We start from the raw sequence: 22,585 nt of genomic DNA, 5'->3' as shown, positions 1-22,585 counted from the left end.
ATGTACGGAAGCTATCCCAGTCAGCCGTAGAGTATTGATATACAGTACGGTGGAGAAGTACGTCTGAAGACTTATTGCATTTCGTTTTTATCTTAACTGATACAACCGAGTGGTCAGAAGATCCTGGAGGGGACAGAACGGAACATGAACATAGCTCAGGGGAAGTTGTGAGAAAAAGGTCTAGAAGGCTAGCGTATTGACTGGAAATATCGGGCACGCTGGTGGGTTTGTGAACAATCTGGGTGATGTCATAGGCAATGGCAAAATCATGACAGAAACTTCCCTCATCATCTGTCTTGTTCGAGTGGGTCAGCCATTCCACATTGTGGACATTGAAGTCACTGCAAATGTTAATGTTAGCCGAAGGATGAGCAGACAGGATGTGGTCAATTTTCTCAGATATGCTCTTAAAGAGAGTAATTCCGTTGTTGTGGGGGCGATAGAGGGCAAATATAAATGCAGTGGTGTATGTAAGTGCAACCCGGAAGCACATATAAGGTAAATTAGGGTCTTCTCTGAAGATATCCCTACCACACGGAAAGCCATCTTTAATGTAGGCACATATTCCATGCCCATGGCGATCTTGGGGGTCAGATTTAGATATTAAGTTAGAGTATCCTTTAATTATGAACTCATCTAGGGAAGTGGTCGCTTAGGAAGAATATGTCCGGTTTCGTCTCCTTTAATTGGGTTTCAACCTCTGAAATGTTGGAACATAGACCCCTGATGTTGGAGAAGGAGATATGGTAGTAGGGGTCTACGTTGGAGGATGGGGTTCTAGGTTTATTCATGATTTTTTTCTGGAGATATTTCATGTTGAGGTTTTGGGATTTGTGGAACAGGTCGACAGACTTTGTTGGAACACGACAGAGAGGGAAAGCAGGAGAGAAAAAAATAGGAATTTTTTTTTGTTTTTTGTAGCACATGATAAGGTAAAGCTGTAACAATTACCCACTAGTATGGCATCGAGAGGCCCTACCAGAAACTATTGCATGGTCCAGAATCCATTCACCAGATGGCAATGCAGCAGCCCCAGTACTTTGCACCTGCTGATAGGACAGTGTCCTTAGTGGTTAATCCAAGGTTCGGGTCCCTGACTATCAGGTGGGTAATGTCAGCCCAGATAAAATGTTTACCTCCAGCACCCTTACTAGTGACATGGCCACAAGGATAGACACAGAAACAGAAAATTTCCGACATCTCAGGCTACTATTCATGAAGTACTGCCGTCCTGGAAAGCAGCTTTTTCTTCAAACTTTGTCAGAAAAATCACTCATTCGAGATGAGGACTGAGGGACAAATAAGGAGAAGCGAGATTAATGAGAGCTGCCGATAACACATCCACAATGTGTTGTCTACTCTCCATTAAAAAAAAAAAAAAAAAGGTAGGGTTAAAGGACTTATTAATATTTACTTAGTATAAGTCCGTGGTTCTAATTCAAGATTAAAGTTATTTGAAGATAACTTCTCTTCCCATGTTCACGAATGAAATGAAAATAGAATACATCACTAATTTCCGTTTAAGGTCTTAAACTTTTTTCTTATCGAAGAGACACCTCCAAGAAACAAGGATATTTAGCAACAAAATAATTTTGAAAATACCGTTGCGGAGATTATCACGTGTTGACTTATTCATTAAACTTATTTCTTATCCAAAAGACACCTCTAGCGCGTTTGAAGGCTTTTCGTTCATTGACTTGCTTTTGAGTTTCTGTCTTTATGGCAGACTGGGTGGGAAAGAGTCATGGTGAGAGGGATGATTTCGTTTATATTTATACAGAAAAAGTTAAGTAGTAATCCTAAAACAATTTTTTTTTTCTTCTTGGTATGTGGGGGTGGGGTGGGGGGGGTATTCTAGATAACTTTGCATTTAACGGCTGACTGAAATAAAATATATTAGACAAAATTAAGTCAAAATAAAGAAATTATAATGACAATTGAACACCAAATTTAATTGTTAAATCCTTTGATTAAATTTCAATCTGACTAATAATTCTCAACAATATGACTTCGTTATAAACTTTGACATGATGCTGCGAAAATCCTAACACCAATTATCAGCCAAGCCTGGAGAGAAGTGTCTACACATGATCGTACAGTACAAATGTCGTTCCACAAATTCTGTAACCATAATGAAAACTAATGATGAAGATAGGTGATGGCCAATGAATGATCATTTGAAAGCAATTGCTGGACAACATATCGAAATGTCTAAAGCAATTGATGTCTGGCATGAACTTCATTACTGATTTAGGAAACAAACTTATTCATTATTTCCGATAACCCGATGTCCCTTAAAAAATGCCACCCAATAGATGTTAAGTTTTGAGACATTGTGTTGAACAAAGATGGCAGCGTAGTTCAGATCAGTAACCAAGATGGTGACCAAGAATCAAATGCAGTCCGTCGCGTAGTTAACCTCTTAAGTTCTGAGATATTATGTTGAACAAAGATGGCGGCGAAGAATTAAATGCGATCCGTGACGTAGCAAATGGCGAACTGATTGAATCCAAAATTCGACGATTTTTATAATAATTTTGCGACGTTTTGATTGGTTGTTTAGCACAGTCGTTGGTTATAAAAATGATTGGCGAATCCATTCGTCTCATACCCCCATTAGAAGTCAAAAACTTTTTACATTAATAAAATTCACAATACTTTCTCTAATCCAACCATGTGTAGTATATACTAGACTACCCGTGACCCGTTGAGTCAGTATATGTTATAGCTAGCTATGGAATACTGGGTATACAGAATTTATGTAGAAGAGTGTAAGTGAGTGTACAGAATCAATATAAAAACGTACAAAAATTGAATGCACACCTGCACAAAAATAAACATGGCGACCAGCGAAAACAATACAGAATGCATGTGATAATAAAGGTCTTGGAATACTCCATAAAATATGGAGAAATTAGGCCTAGGCCTTAGTGGTGGGCCTAATTTCTCCATATTTTATGAAGTATTCCAATTGGAACATTGATAATTTAAAAACTATTTATTTTATTGGGTTGCAACTTCATATGGTGGTTACGATTATCCAAGAACATCAGATCCACATATCAAAATTTTAACCCTGACCAAAATTTTCAATATTAAGTTAGTATAAGATGCAGGACTTCATTGGCTACAATATGGGCCAGGTAGTAAATCTCTATCGTGAAGAGAACCAATGTTATAGCCGAAAGTGTAATTTTCACGTTTTTTTCATTAACTTATGACCTAGATATCCTCTAAATTAGTTCTTACGAGCTTGATCATGGCCAATATTTTGATCAACTTTTGTAACAATTGGTCAATTGATGTGGATGCTGGGCTGTGCACAGTCAAACCTAATGACAAACCAACAACTTTGACTGAAAACATAACCTCCTTGGTGGAGGTGATCAGGGCAGTGTCAAGAAGAGTGTGTCAGTTTGTGACAATTTTAAATGTTGTATGCAGGTGTTAGGGTTATTAATTAATGAGGATTGTTGCCTAAAACTTGGACAAGTCAGGCATAAACTGAAGTTTCTTTTTTTTTTATGGAAATTACTCCAGACAAAATATGAAGCCACTTGATGTAAACAGCTAGTAAGAATGAAAGGTGATGCTCACAAAGACGGTAGATGCCTATTAACCTTAGTCTTGGAAATACAAAGGTTATAGGTAGGAGGAAAATCGACAGCAGGAAGAGAGTTCAACCAATTGCAGTTTTTTTAAAAGAAGCTACTAGAATAGGAAGCTGTATTGCAATGAGGTTTCAAAACAGTAAATTAATGAAGACCACTAGACCAATGAATTAAACGAGCTGGAATAAAGGGAGCAGGGAAGGGATCAGACAAGTCTGAGGAACACATGACAAATCCGGTTGGATTGAAGAAAGGATTGTGGATTTTATTAATAATTTCACGGGTGGATGAAGTTTAATTATGGTCAACCTCTACAACGTAACAAATGCCACAATGTTGCATTCCTGTGCCTTTTTTACAAGTATTTTAATGGAATGTGCTCTGATGAACTCATCGCACTTGTGTCTCCTCAGCGTACATATCCCTGACATATCTGCTTAGCAATAAAATCACACCCCTTCACTGTTGAGGTCCCTAAATGCCAGAAAGCTTAATATTCTAACAGCTTCCTCCCTCAAAGAGCTAGACTTTGGAATTCCCTTCCTGCTACCTGCTTCCTTGACTGTATTGATATGCAGGAGTTCAAATGTAACATAAGCCAACGTCTTGTTGATCTTTCTTAGGCATGGTCTCAATTAGTAGCTCCTTATGTCCAAGTGGTGATACGCCTTGTTTGGAGTGAATGTGAGTAACAAAAAATATAACAAATGTTAAAAAAAAAAAAAAATGTTCATTGGTATCCACTTTTTGTTTTTATTTACTTGCCTCTCTACGAGGGCAAAGTCTAACTCTTCAAAAAGGGGCACTCTCTGGATTGGTACAGTATGCAAACTTTTGTAGTATTGTTATAAGTAAAGACTCTATTTGTATTGATCCCCCCCCCACCTCGTCTTTTTTAGTTTTAAATTGTAATCTTTATATGTTCAAACTTTCTATATACGCAGATTACAGCCTTTACCAATGCTGGGGAGAGTCCCCCTTGTGAAGGTAGCATCACCTTTGACAAAGGAGGTGTTGTCAGTCCTGTCCTTGGTCTCCGTGTGAAAAAGACAGAAAACTTTGAAATTACTTTGACTTGGAAACCAGTACTCAATGCCCAAAACTACAGCATTTCTTATTTGGACATTTGGAATACAGAAAAGAAGCTGATAGTCAACAGCACCACGACAACAAGTAAGTCACCTCACACATCAGTCTTTGGGTTTGTTTTACAATAGGCAGAGAGGTACAAAAAGTAGTAAAAAACAAAACAAATAATCAATAAATGTCACTGACATTTATTGAGTCGGTTTCTCTAGTTTGCTAGTCAGTTTCAATAATTTTCTTTATCTTTTCCATCCATGTTTTTTCTAATCACCTTAACAAGTCTGTTGCATGTATCCATCTCTGTGAGACACCTTTTTCCAACTCAACCTATCCACAGTTCCTTTTATGCGTCTTGTATTTGCATAAAGACGGCAAGAGTTTGTGTTACTCATGTGCGATCATCAAGTATAAAAGCAACAGCAAGTTGCCATTTTATTTTATTCTTGTCAAGCAACTGAACCCTACAAAGCACATACACACATACACACACACACACACACACACACACGTACACACTCTCAGGTAAGTTATACTTTTCCCTACAGTTTCTAACATACACAATATAAGATCCATTAACGACACATGGTTTTTTTGTTTATCTTCTCAATATTTGTCTTCCTAACACAAACTCACCTCCATTAACACCTTTCTGTTTTTGTTTTTTCCTTTTTAATTTTTGCACAACTAAAGCATGTCAACAGCCCCCTTCCCTCCCCTTTCTTCGCCTTCCCTCTTTTTTTCCACCCCCAGTTCCCTACTGGCTTCTTAACTTAAAAAATACCAACTAAAATAACAAAAACAATCAAACTAAAATAACAAAAACAATCAAACTAAAATCCACAAATAAATATTTAAACAAACAACTTAAGGCATAAAAAGTTTTTCCAATCGATCAGATTTCACTGGACCCTGTCGGCAGGGCATCAGAATATGCTGACTGCCCCCCCCCCCTGCAGGGAGTAAAAGTCCCTGAATGGGCTACCTGGTTGCCATAGGTAGCGACCCCGTACCTGGTGGTTGAGAGACTTGGAGATCAAGATTTAGCACCCTACTTCCCAACCACTTTGGCCCTTACTACGCTAGACGGGCGGTCGGAAGGGCCTGATCCGATCAATCACATCAAGCCCTGCTATATATTGCCTACTCCCAAAATCTACCATTAACACACCATGCCTATCCTATTCCCACAAATAACACCTACTCCCTAATATATGGTGGAAAGCAGTGGCTGAGGTACAATCAACAAAGTGAATATATCGATGACATGGCTGCAAACCCCTTAAATTACTACATATCCCATAGTAAGATCAAAGGAAAACAGGTGTTTATTACGATAACACTGAAATTGAGTATATCATCCTTGTATCCCTGTTGAGCCTGGGTGAATGGTTTCCCCCCCCCCCCAGGCACTTCCCATATATATATAGGGCATAGGGCTCTGAGGTGGGTGGGGAACAAGGATGATGGAAAAACAATCTTATTTGATTATGGCTTTTCATTCCTTTCAAAAACCCCAAAAAAAGAAGCTTTTCAGATGTTGCCGACATTTCAAGTTCAGAGAACAGAAATGCTCAATCAAAGAAAATGAAACAATATTTTTAGTTATGGAAACACTTTGAAAAAAACGAAATAAAATTTCCAAGTGTTGAAATGTAGCGACTATGTTACACTGGTACTATGTTACACTGGTACTATGTTACACTGGTACTATGTTACACTGGTACTACACCCTTGTCACCACCTCTAGCGTGATTTTGTTGGTGTTTTTGTTGGTGTTGAACAAATCAGATTTCTACACAGGAATCAAAGATCATGCCTCAGGATTGTCGTATCTGCATGAAGTCCTCCTCATTGATTGTATCAAGATTGCAGGTTCAACCTGACACCAACAGGTGCAAAGTGCAGCAGTTGCATACAAAGTTGGAAGGTTTCATCGAGAAGACACAAAGCAATGGTGTGTGTGAAGGGAAGTTCTTGTTTGATGGGCTTGTGTTTTGCTGCCTAGCACATCATTACTTACTACAGTGGCAGAGATGACCAGAGGATGACAGATCCTAATGTTGATTCCTCCAGGATTTGCACCTCACTACTACTACTACTACTACTAAATAATGATTATAACAAATTTTAAACACTAAAAATAAGAGTTGTAAAAATAGAAATTTAAGTAAAATAATAGCACCAAAAAACAAACATCTTGTGTTTTGAGCAGATGAGCATTGATAATTTAAATTTTTTCTGCTGATTGTGGCCCTAGGAAAATGCCATTCTAACGTTGAATATTTTAAGTTGAAAAAAGAAAATGAATTATTTTCTACATTCATCAAGTTCACCGACAAAAGTTCCACTCCACCGTGTCTAGCCAGAAATGCTGGCTTTTTATATTTTATATTACCAAACCTGACCGCGTCTCAATTTGCATAAGATACGTTTTTGTCGCGTGTTAGTCAGGTTTCGAGTTTAAGACTTTCTCTCTCTTTTTTAAGCAAATGACACCCGCGCTTAACCAGGTATGCTACATTTTTTCTACAGTCATTAAGAAATCCATGAACAACAGGTCTAACTAGAAAGAATTTATTGTACAAAAAAATGAATACAATGAAAAGTTTTTGGTATTTCCGACTGTTAAGTTGGGCAGTTTGTCATCACACATTAGATCATGATAGTTTTTACTCCGCAGGAGTATTAACCTCATGGTTTATATAATGGTTGGCAGAGTCCATTATGATTGAATAAGCGCCCATAACACTACTATTCCAAATCAAGGAAAATGCCAAAAGAGGATTGTCAGATTTACTGACAATTTTGCATGTGGCATACAGGAGTACTTGTAATCTAACGATAAAACAAAAGCTATTTTATTTTATTTTATTTTTATTATGGAATCCTTTGAAATGAGTAATTTGTATATTTATTCATTTGCAAACTGTTATCCTCATCTTCATAGTGTTTTACTATGAAGATGAGGATAACAGTCTACAAAATAAATGAATATACAAATTACTCATCTCAAAGGATTCCATAATAAAAAAATAATATACCATTCGATACAGACCCAATGATGGAAAACCAGAAAAGAATGAAAAACTTGGATTTATAAGAACAAAAAATCCAACCTTGATTCGCCTTCAGGATGTGTGGCACAGTATATAGATGCGTGGCACAGTATATAGATGCGTGGCACAGTATATAGATGCGTGGCACAGTATATAGATGCGTGGCACAGTATATAGATGCGTGGCACAGTATATAGATGCGTGGCACAGTATATAGATGCGTGGCACAGTATATAGATGCGTGGCACAGTATATAGATGCGTGGCACAGTATATAGATGCGTGGCACAGTATATAGATGCTTTGAATCTCTACAGTTCCAGGTGAGCATTGTCTGAAGATAGTGGTTTCAGTTCTACCTAAAGCTGGTCAAAACGTGGCGAGATGGCAGCAACTATGGAAGGCAGTAATTACTGAGGACACAGTTAAGAGACTCTGCATTCCTATCTCGTCGCGGTTAACCATCTGACGAAAGCCAGAGGAATAGTTGGCTGAAATGTCATGAAACAACTATGAAGATGAGGATAAACAGTCCACAAACAAATAAAAACAAAAACTGTTGAACATTTATGCTTGAAATTTGGTGGACAAGTCGTGCAAAGAATTAAGTTTATTTGTATCAGATATGATTTGATTGTAGAAAGGAATGTCAATTTTATTCACAATTTCATGGCATTTTTAGTGAGTTAGCTTGTACAATGTTTCATAACTATATTTCAAGATGCACAAGTTTTTTTAAGAGACAAAATAAATTTGTGTGAATGAACAGAAATGTACATTTATCTACAATGTCTCATCTGAAGTGATTCATCGTTAGAAAATATGAACAGTTTGTTTCATTCCTTGACGATTGTTTAAATCAGTTGACTCGATCAGAAAAGAAATCCTAGAAATAAAAGCCTTTTAGAATTTGAAAGTTATTTTAACGCTACCAGACCTGAGCTACTGAACCTAATTTGCCCCTGTGCCAGGTCTCCTGGGCAAAAAAAATGTGAAAAAAATTTAAATACGTTAGTAATTTTTTTCCTTTTCTCTACCACCAGTATTCAGCTTTTGTGGATGCCAGTCTGCCCAATAGGTGGAGCCCTCCTTCATGCACAGGCCCATTTGCATCATCAGAATTCTCATCACTTTCTCCTTCATCGATATATTCTTCATCACTAGCGTTACTTGATTCAGAAACAAACTCCCATTCAAATTCGCCTTTGTCTGAATCAGAATTTGTCAATTTATCCAACACTTGTTGCACCATGAAATTTCTTAGTCTCACTCTTTTATCTGTCGAAGTGCTTGGTTGGTCACTAGCTCGCTTCATGGTTACTTTAGTCTACAAAACAACTCACAACTCCGCCAAAATAAATGGAGGTCATTTGCAGAACGTTAGGCTTGCACTAAATCGAAGCTAAGCAGCGATTGGGTAGCTATTTTTAGTTCCCTGACAACCCAAAAACACGTGGTCGGAAAAATACCGGTTTAGGGGTAACTTAGTATATAGCATTTTTAGAAATTACCGGTATATTGATAACTCGGTCTGGTAGGATTAAGACCAAGCATTGAGCCGCAACATCCAGTTTGAAGGTTATTCATTAATTTATAATCACATACAATACACTAGAGTACAATACCAAATCTCACCAACATTACACTATTTGGTGATGCAGCCAGTTATCTCCAAGGGGGATAACTCTGATCCCAACAATTGATTTGATGTATCTTAGGATTTGGTTTCTTGTCTTTGATTTCATACTGACCTATCTCCATTTTCGTAATGGTAAATCTTTGGGTACTTATACAGTTTAGTGACGACATTAAAACATGGAAATAATGAAAAAAATTTTTATTGTACGTAACTGCTATAGACTAATGTTCTCCAAAAAAAATTTCACTTCATTTGATCAAGTAGTTTTTTTTTTTTTTACAGCGAAAAACAATGATTTATCACGGCTACGTCAACGTGGCCATTTTGGAAATGTTATTGCAGGCCCAGGAATTCCCCAAGGGCAGGTAACTGCCGTACATAGCAGAATACCTCCATTTTAGGCCAATCTAGCCCTTTTTTTTCCCCCACCAGAATGAGATTTTTTTTTTTTTTGCAAAGACAGATGCCATTTTTGAGTTTTTTTTTTTTTTTATTTGTAACAGAAGTAAATAAACAAAGTTTCGAAGTTATCCATGCATGTCCAACTGCGCATGTTTCAAAAATAATATCGTATAAAAATTCTTCAATTCTTTGCATTCTTCAATTTCTTTGCATATTCAATAGTATTCTTATTTAAAAAAAAAAAAAAAAACGCAAAAAAATTGCAGATTTAAAAAATAAAAAAAACGTAAAAGAATTGCAGATGTGTTGTGCGCATCTCAATATGGCAAGAAAAAAAAAAAGGCTAGATTGCGAAATTTGGCCTAAAATGGAGGTATTCTGCTAGGTACATTTCCAAAATGGCCACGTTGACGTCGTCGTGATAAATAATTGTTTTTCGCTGTAAAAAAAAAAAACTACGTGATCAAATGAAGTGAAATTTTTTTTCGGAGAACTTCAGTCTATAACAGTTACGTACAATAAAATTTTTTTTCAATATTTTCATTTTTTAATGTCGTCACTAAACTGTATAAGTACCAATCTTTGCTCTGTCTTCCACGTTAAGTTTTTATCGACAACAAGGAAAGCAGAATTTGCTGTAACAGAAACCAAAATGCACCGCTAGATGTCTGGAATTACACTGCTCACCCACATCTGTATTGAGCATATCTGAAGGCACTACGGTATTGACCCAAGAGATGGTGGCTCACATGGTTTGGGCTGATGGTCAATAACTACACTGTTCCAAAACTTGTCTTTGCTTTTGAATTCGTTGTCAGGAAGCGACCGAAAGGAAGGCCGATGATAAGATAAATGGATATCCTTCATAAATATCTCTTTAAAACCGGCCATAACTTGAATAAAGTATTTTATCGTGTCAAGTGGAGCGAAAAATCGATCTTTGCAGATCCCACGATCGCTCAAGATTAGCGCATAAGAAAAAGAAAACTAACCTATCTCTGGCCATGTCTTTGTTTCAAATCCTATATTATCACTCCTTACCGACCCTTCTACTACATCAAATGATCTGTATCTACTAATTTGAACACTCGTTCATTCTTCAACATAAACATGCCATAAAGTCTTCGTTTTTGATCACATTAAGTGTTTCTCATGATGAATACGTACTCTGATGGGTAATCCAATGAGTTATGACTTTTGTTTTTGACTAACTTGATTTCATTGTTTTGACATTGGTTTCCCCAATTATTTTTTTATAACGTGTGCTTGTAACTACGATAAAACAATGACTGTTGAACATTCATGCTTGAAACTTGGTGGACAAGTCAGACAAAGACTGAAGTTTATTTGTATCAAAAATGGTTGAATTGAGAAAAAGGATTGTGAATTTTATTGATTTCATAAGATTTTGGGAAGAGATTAACCTGTACACTGTTTCATAACAATATAAAACGGCTCAAGTTTTTCAAGACAAAATAAAATTATATGAATGAATGGAAATAAGATGACCATTTCCCATGCGTAAAGATCTTTGTGAGCCTGGCCTTCATCCAAACCAAGCCTGTAATCGTGTCCATTTTAAACACTGCCATAGCTTGATTTGAAGATGTGTTGAAGGTTAACAGCATTGTTATGAGGCTGGCTTTTGAGGTAGAAGTTGTTCAGAAAACCGATAATGGGAAGGCGGGAGGTACAAGCATCAGTAATTGAAATTGCTATGAAACAATCGAGTGCATTTGAACACAATCGATCAGTCCGATCGCCTCAGTAGCCACTTTGCTGTTACCACGTTCCTGAAATATTCACGTAAGTGGGATTCAATATTCAAATCTTCATTCAAGCAACCTATTTATTGTATGGTGAATGTTTATTGGAAAGTGTCCAATCCAAAACTTAAATTCACTATGACTTCATTAGAATTTAAATCCACTATGACTTCATTAGAATTTAAATCCACTATGACTTCATTAGAATTTAAATCCACTATGACTTCATTAGAATTTAAATCCACTATGACTTCATTAGAATTTAAATCCACTATGACTTCATTAGAATTTAAATCCACTATGACTTCATTAGAATTTAAATCCACTATGACTTCATTAGAATTTAAATCCACTATGACTTCATTAGAATTTAAATCCACTATGACTTCATTAGAATTTAAATCCACTATGACTTCATTAGAATTTAAATTCACTATGACTTCATTAGAATTTAAATCCACTATGACTTCATTAGAATTTAAATCCACTATGACTTCATTAGAATTTAAATCCACTATGACTTCATTAGAATTTAAATCCACTATGACTTCATTAGAATTTAAATCCACTATGACTTCATTAGAATTTAAATCCACTATGACTTTATTAGAATTTAAATCCACTATGACTTCATTAGAATTTAAATCCACTATGACTTCATTAGAATTTAAATCCACTATGACTTCATTAGAATTTAAATCCACTATGACTTCATTAGAATTTAAATCCACTATGACTTCATTAGAATTTAAATCCACTATGACTTCATTAGAATTTAAATCCACTATGACTTCATTAGAATTTAAATCCACTATGACTTCATTAGAATTTAAATTCACTATGACTTCATTAGAATTTAAATCCACTATGACTTCATTAGAATTTAAATCCACTATGACTTCATTAGAATTTAAATCCACTATGACTTCATTAGAATTTAAATCCACTATGACTTCATTAGAATTTAAATCCACTATGACTTCATTAGAATTTAAATCCACTATGACTTCATTAGAATTTAAATCCACTATGACTTCATTAGAATTTAAATCCACTATGACTTCATTAGAATTTAAATCCACTATGACTTTATTAGAATTTAAATCCACTATGACTTCATTAGAATTTAAATCCACTATGACTTCATTAGAATTTAAATCCACTATGACTTCATTAGAATTTAAATCCACTATGACTTCATTAGAATTTAAATCCACTATGACTTCATTAGAATTTAAATCCACTATGACTTCATTAGAATTTAAATCCACTATGACTTCATTAGAATTTAAATCCACTATGACTTCATTAGAATTTAAATCCACTATGACTTCATTAAAATTTAAATTCACAATGACTTCATTAGAATTCAACAGAGAATTTTTTTTTTAATTCTTTGAGAATAAACAAATCTTTCTTACATTCTTTTTATTTTCTTTCTTTTAGTTAAAAATCTCTCTCCAGGAACCCAGTATTTTTTCAGTGTTCAAGGTTTTAACAACATCTCTGCAGGTCCTCCCACAGAAATACCAGTCATTACACAAGGTAAGAAAGATAACGTTTTCATCATTCACATCTTCATCTTCATTTTGTTATCTTGATTTCTTCTTTTTTCTTTTGATTTAAGAAATTGATTGCGTGTGGCATTTCAGCATTTAAAAAATTTTCATACAGAATTCAATTAATATGACCTGTGGAGTGTAGTCAAATGTCTAGAGTTAAAATAAGTTGCCCATTAAATTTTAACTAATAAATGTTAAAATAAGTTGCCCATTAAATTTTAACTAATAAATGTTAAAATAAGTTGCCCATTAAATTTTAACTAATAAATGTTAACATAAGTTGCCCATTAAATTTTAACTAATAAATGTTAACATAAGTTGCCCATTAAATTTTAACTAATAAATGTTAACATAAGTTGCCCATTAAATTTTAACTAATAAATGTTAACATAAGTTGCCCATTAAATTTTAACTAATAAATGTTAACATAAGTTGCCCATTAAATTTTAACTAATAAATGTTAAAATAAGTTGCCCATTAAATTTTAACTAATAAATGTTAAAATAAGTTGCCCATTAAATTTTAACTAATAAATGTTAACATAAGTTGCCCATTAAATTTTAACTAATAAATGAACCAAACAACTGCATTTAACTTAATATAGATTCGTTAATGGCCCATGAAGTATATCAAATGTATTTGAAAAAATTAAAACAAAATATTCCTGGGCAACACCATAAAGGTACCATTACTTTTTTCTAAATTTAAGGGCTAAAAAAAGATTAAAAGTATTCATAAGACTCAACGGTTCTTATCCAAAATTCCACCATATTAAAAAACAAAAAAATAATCTGTATGATTTACGTACACATGACAGAAAATATCATATTCCAAAAATTATGTAAATTGATTTAGTTTTCTTTTTTATAAAAAAAAATATTTTTGTGATTAATAGAAATTCATGGGCATTACAACATAAATCTAGCAAATTTGAATTATTTTTTAATTATCTCTTTTTTTCTTGAGATATTTTTTTGCAAAATGATGGGTGAGATTCATTTCTTGAATACTGATAAAATTTTATTTTTTTATTTAAAAATAAAACTACTTTATTAATTTACATAATGATATTTTCGTTTGATCAGACACGACCATCATACAGAATTTTTTTTAATTTATTTTTTTTAATATGGGGGAATTCTGAACAGGAACCTTTTGTTTTTTATCAAGGTCTGTATTTAGCAAAAGGTTTAAAATCTATTTAATGAAAAAGATGTTTTTGTTTTTCTGCTCAAAAGAAAGTAAAAGATAAAATTTTTCAATTTTTTTTTTTTTTTTCTTTCAGGCCAAAAAATGGAGAAGGTAAAAAATTTAACTGCACGTGCAATTGATGAAACATCTTTTAATGTTTCATGGTCAGGAGCAAAACTGAGTCATCATCAGGTTAGCATGTCAATTTATTCTGTTTTGTATCAATCAGTTTTGGTATTCACCTATCATACACTGGCTGGCAATAACTAACTTATTAGTATTGAGCCACACCCACCAGCTGACAATAAATAACTTCTTTTTTTTATCTGCATCCACCATACATGGCCAACTGTGGCATGCTAATAAATGCCATTTTCAAAAGGAAGCTATAAAGTGGGGTGTTCATTTCATGTTAAATGAATATAGAAAGTTGATCTCCCACTTTTTGAAACTATAATTTCTTCATATTTCAGAAACTACTTGTTGCAATATTTTTTAGCTATAATGGGGTGTGATCTCGCACAGCTGAGAGATTCTATTTATGAACGATGCTGCTAGGAACTGACGAATCAAATTAATTCATGTTCTGCTACCAACCAATCAGAAACCAGAATTACTCCATAAAAATTAAACCTTTTCTGTAACCACTTCACATGGTTTCTTCATGTCAACATGGGAAGAATCTTTTGCTCTGTGGATTCCAACTCAAGAACTGTTTACTGAGAACCAGCCACCTCCAGCACTTGTATAGAACATCTAACCATCGGAAACTGTTCTGAAACTAAACATGGCTTTAAACTCAAGAGGCTATGGGCCCAGCATGTTCCACTGTGTTTCCTGGAATTTTAAACATTTTCATTTTCAGCATCCTCAAAAACCTATAAAGTGGTAATTTTAAAGGATCTTTTGAGGGTGGAAAGATATTGTACCTTTACCAAAACATTTTATGGTTGTAAAAAAAGTGCCAAACATAGGCTCTGGATGATGAATGATCCTCTTAATGTGCAATCTCAAGAGCAAATGTCACATAACCCACTACACAATTCAGGTCATTAGCTTTCCAACATGCCTTCATTTGTTAAATTCTAATCACTAGTCACTGAGATTTCAACCTTATAAAATTGGCAAAAAAAGGTTTGTGTGTGTGAGTATATATACTCATAGTCAAATTGAGTATTGAAATGCTCACATCTTACATTCTTTGAAGATTATAATACTATTCTATGGTAAAAATTTTATGATAATTGGTGAAAAAGAACCTATATTTTCAAACCAATAAAATATACCCAAATTTGCCTACATTTGTATATATAGGCAGTTTTAGCTTTGTTGCTTTGGGATGAATTTTGTTTAGTTTTTTTGTTTTGTTGTTGTCTTCCCTGTAGCGTTGTTAGGCCAAGAATATATAATTATTACTATAATTAGTTTTAATACCTACAAACACTAGTGTTTCATCCTTTTGGGAATCATCAGTGCAGGAAGTTAGGATTATAGCCAGTCAGGAGATTCAAACCTGGCCATGAAGCTATCTCTGACTCCATTAGCAAGGAACAAACCACACTGCCAATGTTAACCGTGAGAAATACGGTGGAAATTAACATTTACATAAATGTCAAGAAAGAGTGATTCTATAATCATAACATCATGATCTGCAAATATGAGCTTAACTGACCAACTTTATTTTCAACATAGAGTGCTGGCCGATTTTATTTTCAAACTTCGCCTCAGGGCTTCAGGTTCGATCCTACCGACTTTACCCCACCCCCGTCACCTCCCCGGTTTCTTTTTTATTTAACACCACACACACCTCAAAACACCCGGGCAACGCCGGGTACCCCTGCTAGTATATATATAAAATGCAAAAGCGGCGCACACATTTATGTATGTCCGGCAAAGGCTTTTTTCGTCTGGGTTCTCTGGAGGGTTAATATGTCTTAGAACTTTTTATATACCCCCTAGATTGTAATATCTATGATTTGCGAAGGGATGTTGTCTAGATTTATTTTATAAAATTTCTGCTTTTCTGTTCTGTCATGTGTTTGCTCGGCTTTTTAGTATAAATAAAGTGAAACTAATGGAGCGAAGTTAATTCCCTGGCCTTCCCGCTGGGGGTGTCCAGGAAGCAAATCAACTTTGATCAATGCAGTGAAAACTGTCATATACAATTGCTATTCATTTGGACTGGTTTTCCCCCATCATCTTGGGAAAACAAAATAAAATAAAAAAAAAACTGCCTCGCAGCCAAAGTTAAGTGCAGCGTTTCATTCTCCTATGGCCTGATGTTTGACCTGATTAAATTTACGCGCATGTCAGTTAACTTTTTAATCGTTTAATTTCAACCATTATCATTGCCGCTGCCCCTGTAGCATTGAGGTAAGTCATCAGGCTGTTTGCCTCAAGGCTTTAGGTTCGAGCCTATCTCCTTAACAAAACTTTTTTTTTCTTTTATACCTACAAACACTCAGGCAATGCCGAGCACCCCCGTTAGTCTTCCATATAAATCTCACCTTGCTAATATTTTTCTCAGCGGCATTGGATCAGGTCAAAACTGGTACCGTCTGAAAGGGCGGCGTCTTCCTATAGAAATAAATATTTGCAATGAGGGAAGGTAGCAAAAAATCATTCCTTCATGACAATTTAGCAAAACATGCACGTGCAAAAAAGTTCTTCCTTGAATTGGTTTAAATATAAAAAAAAGGGGGTTACTTTGCTCACGCAATCGTAGAGTAGTGGTTATTAGTGACAACGTCATCGTGTTAAGGTTGCATGTTCGCACCGACATAGCAGACATATTTTTTTTTTTTTTTCTAAACATTATTTATGCCATTTTTTTTCGTTCATTTATTCTTTATTTTTCCTTTTTTTTATTTTTCCATCACGTTCGTCCTTTTTTTTTCTCCCCGATTTTTTTTTTTTTTTTTTTTTTTAAGAAGTTTGAATATTTAAACATTATTTATGCCATTTTTTTTGTTTGCTTATTCTTTTTTTTCATCATGTTTGTTGTTTTTTTTTTGTTTTTTTTCAATTTAAAAAAAAACATTTAAACAATTACTTCGTTCACTTATTCTTTATTTTCCATTTTATTATTGTTTTGATTTACCCCCCCCCTCCTCACAGCGCTGGGTATCCCCGCTAATCATACATATTCCAAAGTTCTTGTAATTTTAACATTTTTTTTTGTTTTTTTAAGCAATATGCCGTGTTCTATGACACCCAACCTCGAAATCTGGAAGACTCTCATATCCACGATGCTCATGTTCAGTATACACCCTCCACGTCTATTGCTCTCAAGAATCTGCAGGCGTGTGAAGCGTATATCGTCAAGATTGGAGTGATTAGGTTTAAAACTAGTCCTTTGAGTCCACTCAGTACTTCAGTTCTCTTCCAAACTGCTCCAGGTAAGAACGCAACAATTTTCACTCGTCTGTTGAACCTTCACTTGACTTTAATTTTTATCAATTAACAGGGATACTTGGTGTTGCTCGGAAATAAATGTTATTGGGTTTTTATCAAAGTTTATTTCTACGATGCGTGAAATCGTCTCGGTTTTACTTCTAAGATTCTTGTGATTTTTTTTTTTTTCTGAAATTAAATTTACACGATGGGAAAACATAATGCATTCTGATGGAACCTTACAAAATTAAATTTACAAGTTAAAAAATCGAATTACAGAATTTTACAAAATTAAATTTGGAAGATAAAAACTGAAATGCATTCTGGTGATTATTACAAAATAAAAATAATTTTTTTTTCTTTAATTCATTTAATCTTTTGACTTTTTTTCATTTCAATAGCCATTCAAGTAATAGTAAAGAAGTCAATAAAAAAAGGAACCTTTGGGTAGCCCTCGACTAGAGTCAATCTGTTTATTTTTGCTTCCCATAAAAATAAATGTCAGCTAAAATATCCTTTAAAGTTGACGACAGAATTCTATTTCTGACATCTTATGTCATTTTGGAACAATTCATTTTAGAATCGGTAAAATCTTAATTCTTAGCACTCTACAACATCAGAGGATCCATCTGTTAAATTTTTTCATTTCATCATTTGTGATTGGACGATCTCATATTTAAAAAACACGGGTGTCAAAGGTTATAAATGTATGCACAGACAAAGTTACAAGTTCATTATTATTATTAGAGAGATAAGCATAAAATTTTATTGACATAAGTTTTTTTGTTTTTTTTTACGCAAGTTTTGATTTTTTTTTTTACACAAATTTTGATTTTTTTTTTACACAAGTTTTGATTTTTTTTTTTACACAAGTTTTGATTTTTTTTTTACACAAGTTTTGATTTTTTTTTTACACAAGTTTTGATTTTTTTTTTACACAAATTTTGATTTTTTTTTTTACACAAATTTTGATTTTTTTTTTTACACAAGTTTAGATTTTTTTTTTACACAAGTTTAGATTTTTTTTTTACACAAGTTTTGATTTTTTTTTTACATTCAGTCATAAAAATTTCTTATCGTAAAAATTAAAACGAAAATTTGGTTCTTCATTATTGTAGCAAAATTTGAAAACTGACATATTGAATTTGAAGTAAAACCAATGGTATCTACTAAATTGTCACGCTGCAGTAATTAAAATATCTAAAAATTACAAAAAATAAGGTAGAAAATTAATTATTAATGAAAAGTTATCAAAGAAAATTAGCGAAAATTGCTGAATTGACCAAAGATTTTCAATTTTCAGAAAATATTTACCTCCCTTTTCCAGTCTTTCTTTTTTTTTTTTTTTTTTTTTTGCAAGACTCAATTTTTGTGAACTTCTAGAACTATTTTCATAAATAATTAATTTTCTACGATATCGTTTTTCATAATTTTTGGATATGTTCATTACTGTGATATGACAATTTAGGAGATATCATTGGTTTCACTTTAAATTCAGTATTTCAATTTTCAAATTTTGCTACAAAGCAGTACTTCAATTTCCAAATTTTGCTACAATAACAAAGCAGAACCAAAAATTTTTAGTTGTGTTGCATCTACCAATGTTTTGGTTGCATAGCACCAACAATTATGGAGTTATGAAATTCTTTTCAGCTTTTCCGTTGATGAATCTAAATGATGCTTTTTATTCCCTCTCCACAGATGAGCATGCGCAACCAAAGGATGTCGAGTTGACACATGTAAGCAACAAAACTTGCGTGAATATCTCTTGGCGAGCTCCTTGTTACGAAATGAAAAAAGAAAAGGTCAGCAAGAGTTATCTCCTCCTTTTTATCCCCCCCCCCCCAACTTGATAACATTTTAAAATTATATCTTGTATGATTATATTCAAAACAATAATGAATGGACTTGGCATAATTTTGAAGTGAAAAATATCGAAATATAAAAATAAAGAAAAGTTGGTCAGATTTTCAACTTTATTCGTACATAGCATTGCAACTGGTGAATCGATGTTTCATTCTTTTGTTTTTTATTCTTTTTATACTTGTATCATGTGCTTTACACTAAAAAACATAATTCATTTTTGTTTCTTGCAAAAGCTACTCTTTCTTGTTAGAAAGATTTTTTGAATGGAGGCAATTTTTATTTATGACCTAAACAGTTCACTTAACAAAAGAAATTTCAACACCTGTGCCAATTTTAGATCAACAATTGATTTTTTTTTTTTATATTTCTTTAAATAGTTTGGTATCACGATAGTATGTAAATTAATTTGAATTATGACACCTATCTTTAATGCAAGTCCAAGAATGTAAGGGAAATAACTCTAACTTTGCTATTAAAATAGTTAGCTTCGTTACATCGGCGTTTTCTTTTTATCACTATGTAAATAAAATTGAATCCCAGACAACTCTGGATAGGCACAGCTGGTATTATGCAAAGAAAGTTTTCATATAATTTTTTTTTTTTTTTATATATATATAGTAATCAATTGGTTTGAGTCCCAAAGAATATGGTTGGTGATATATAATTTCCCAAACATTTTTTTTTCCTTTTTTCGTTAGCTTTCAGAAATCAAGGGGCCCTTTTCTAGAGCTAACACTTGATTTCTATATAAGATACATAGATATATGAGTGTTCAATTAGCATTATCTTCTATCTCTTTTATTTTTAAGTTAATAAAGCAGTGGAGAACACAAATTTTCCTCCCTCTCAAATTAGCAACTTAACTACCATATATTTCGGCATATAAGGCAACTGTCAGAGAAGGTGAGGTACAAAATTGGAGCAAATTTTAATAAATTTATCAAATATATCGGTTGTATAAGACAACTGCTAAATCACAAAACCATGTTTAGCCTCGGCTAGAGATTGCAACACCCAGTATCTTATGAAATATTGGTTTTTAAAGATGATTATTACTGTGTTTTCTTTTTGTTAGTTTTGGCAGATTCTAGAAAAAGAATTCATCTGGTTGCATGGTGTATCCAGCGTGTTGCTGTTTCTAGCAACAACATTACTTGGAGAAAGTGCACCATTCCTCATATGAACTAGCATTTTGCCGTGCTGAGAGGGGGGGGGGGTCTTATTTGTGCTTCATAGAAGTTAGCAAAGTAAAATAGGATGATCTCATTATGTGGAACTCCACAAATGAATACCTTGGCCAACTCATGTGATTTGGGGTTGGATGGGCAGTAATTCTGCTGGAGCATCAGGAATGAGGGCTATGGCCACTATTCTTGATTCACAGTATGGGTTGGTAAGTTTAATGTGCTTTTAGCAGGAAAAAAATTTATCCCCCCCCCCCAACAGACACTTCAAATTGATCTTTATAAAAAAAAAAAATGAAGAAAATTTCCAAAATTTCAAAACAAAACTTAATTGCATGCCTTTAAAAACGCTACCTACTCTGGAGTGGGTGTTCAGTGTATGTTAAAATTATATGCAAAAGTGATGCCAACTTTCAAAGTCTTTTTACCTTCCAACTTTTTAAGGCTGTTTATATATCACTTTCAAAAGGTAGAATCCTATTAAAATTTTTTTTTAAAATTTATTTATTTTTTAAAGAAGTCGATTAGCATAAGATGCAGGGCTCTAACAATGCCCCTTCCAATCAATCTTATTGATAAATGAAATGAGAGCACAAGAGAATTGGGACTACGTTAACAAATTCATGTTTTCTTATGAAGTTTTAGAAACTGAACAGAATATTTGGTTCAATCTGATAATTAAAATTGATTTAAATTGGAATAACGGTCAACCCATAAGATGTGTACAGAACAGGAGACTTTGTTGGTTTAGTCACATTGAAAGAGTAGATGAAAGTGTTTGTGTTAGTAGATGTAGAGCAATTGAGATAGCAAGGCAGGTTTAGTTGGCAACAAAAAGCCAAGGAAAATATTGGTGCAAGTGAAGATAAATTTGAAAGAGAGATAAAAACCTGGCCAGAAACAAGTTATTTTACAAATTAGTTTCTAAAAGCCACCCAACACATGCTAGCATGTAAAACTGACATTTAAGCAAATACGATCCTTATTATACTCTGCTTTTCATTTGATTTCAGCTGTACATAATTTACATCGAAGGCTCAAACTCGGTGTCTCCACTTCCTCCAACGGCAAATGATTCTATGTCCACGCAACTGTGCAACTTCAAAAGAGGAGCAACTTATAACATCTCGGTTGGAATTAATAAGTCACGGAAATCAAGACCAGTCACGTTTTCTGTCGGTGAGTTTTTTTTTGTTTTTTTTTAAGACCTTAATATTTGCTTGTAGCATTCAAGTGGTTTTATTAATAAAATTAAAAGATGCACAAAGTATGTGCATTTATTTCTTGTATTAACATTACTTTGATAACTACACATTGAATTACATTTTTTTTATTTTTATCCACACTGACCTGTGGTGTAACTGTTAAAAGTGCTAAGTAATAATCAATCCTAAGTGACAGTCTTCTTGAGGTTGAAGGTTCAAGGCTCAGTATGGGCAATGGTAAGAGTACAATTATGAATTACTTCTACCAGGTCATGGCTGATGAAATGTGAGCAAGTACCCTCAGGAGTTTAATAACGGGTTTTGTATGAAATTTTGAACAGAGTTCAAGAAAAAGATTCAGAGTTCAACAAGACACATCTGAAGTAGGTCAAAGGTTACATTGGCTGAAAAGCATCCTAGATAAGAACAATAGTCCAAATGATTCATTTGGTTCTCCCCGATCAGGCTGTCTGAAGATACTGGCTTCCTGACCAAAAATGCACAAAGCATTGATGTTATTTTTATTTCCCTTTGCAAAACTCAATGTTCTGCAAAGCCAAAAATAATTTTTCTCTAAGCATTATGAATAAATATTTGGAGATATAAATAACTAAAAGCAGTAAAA

The 22,585-nt window shown here is 33.8% G+C and overlaps 1 protein-coding gene across 2 annotated transcripts in view; it reads left to right on the top strand.

The window, feature by feature from the left end:
* Nucleotides 1-22,585, top strand: part of LOC145249015 (sortilin-related receptor-like) — a 287,750-nt gene that overhangs the window by 254,876 nt on the left and 10,289 nt on the right. For both annotated transcript variants that reach the window (XM_080110875.1, XM_080110874.1), the window contains 6 exons: nt 4,556-4,784; nt 13,006-13,104; nt 14,407-14,504; nt 17,503-17,710; nt 19,407-19,510; nt 21,769-21,934. In XM_080110875.1, the coding sequence (XP_079967001.1) occupies nt 4,556-4,784; nt 13,006-13,104; nt 14,407-14,504; nt 17,503-17,710; nt 19,407-19,510; nt 21,769-21,934 (904 nt within the window). The remainder of the gene's footprint in view (nt 1-4,555; nt 4,785-13,005; nt 13,105-14,406; nt 14,505-17,502; nt 17,711-19,406; nt 19,511-21,768; nt 21,935-22,585) is intronic.

The sequence above is a fragment of the Euprymna scolopes genome, chromosome 27, assembly GCF_053919585.1.
Source record: "Euprymna scolopes isolate OS-2025 chromosome 27, ASM5391958v1, whole genome shotgun sequence".
NCBI lineage: Eukaryota > Metazoa > Mollusca > Cephalopoda > Sepiida > Sepiolidae > Euprymna > Euprymna scolopes.
The sequence above is the reverse complement of the archived record's forward strand: the minus strand, read 5'-3'. Positions and strand labels throughout refer to the sequence as shown.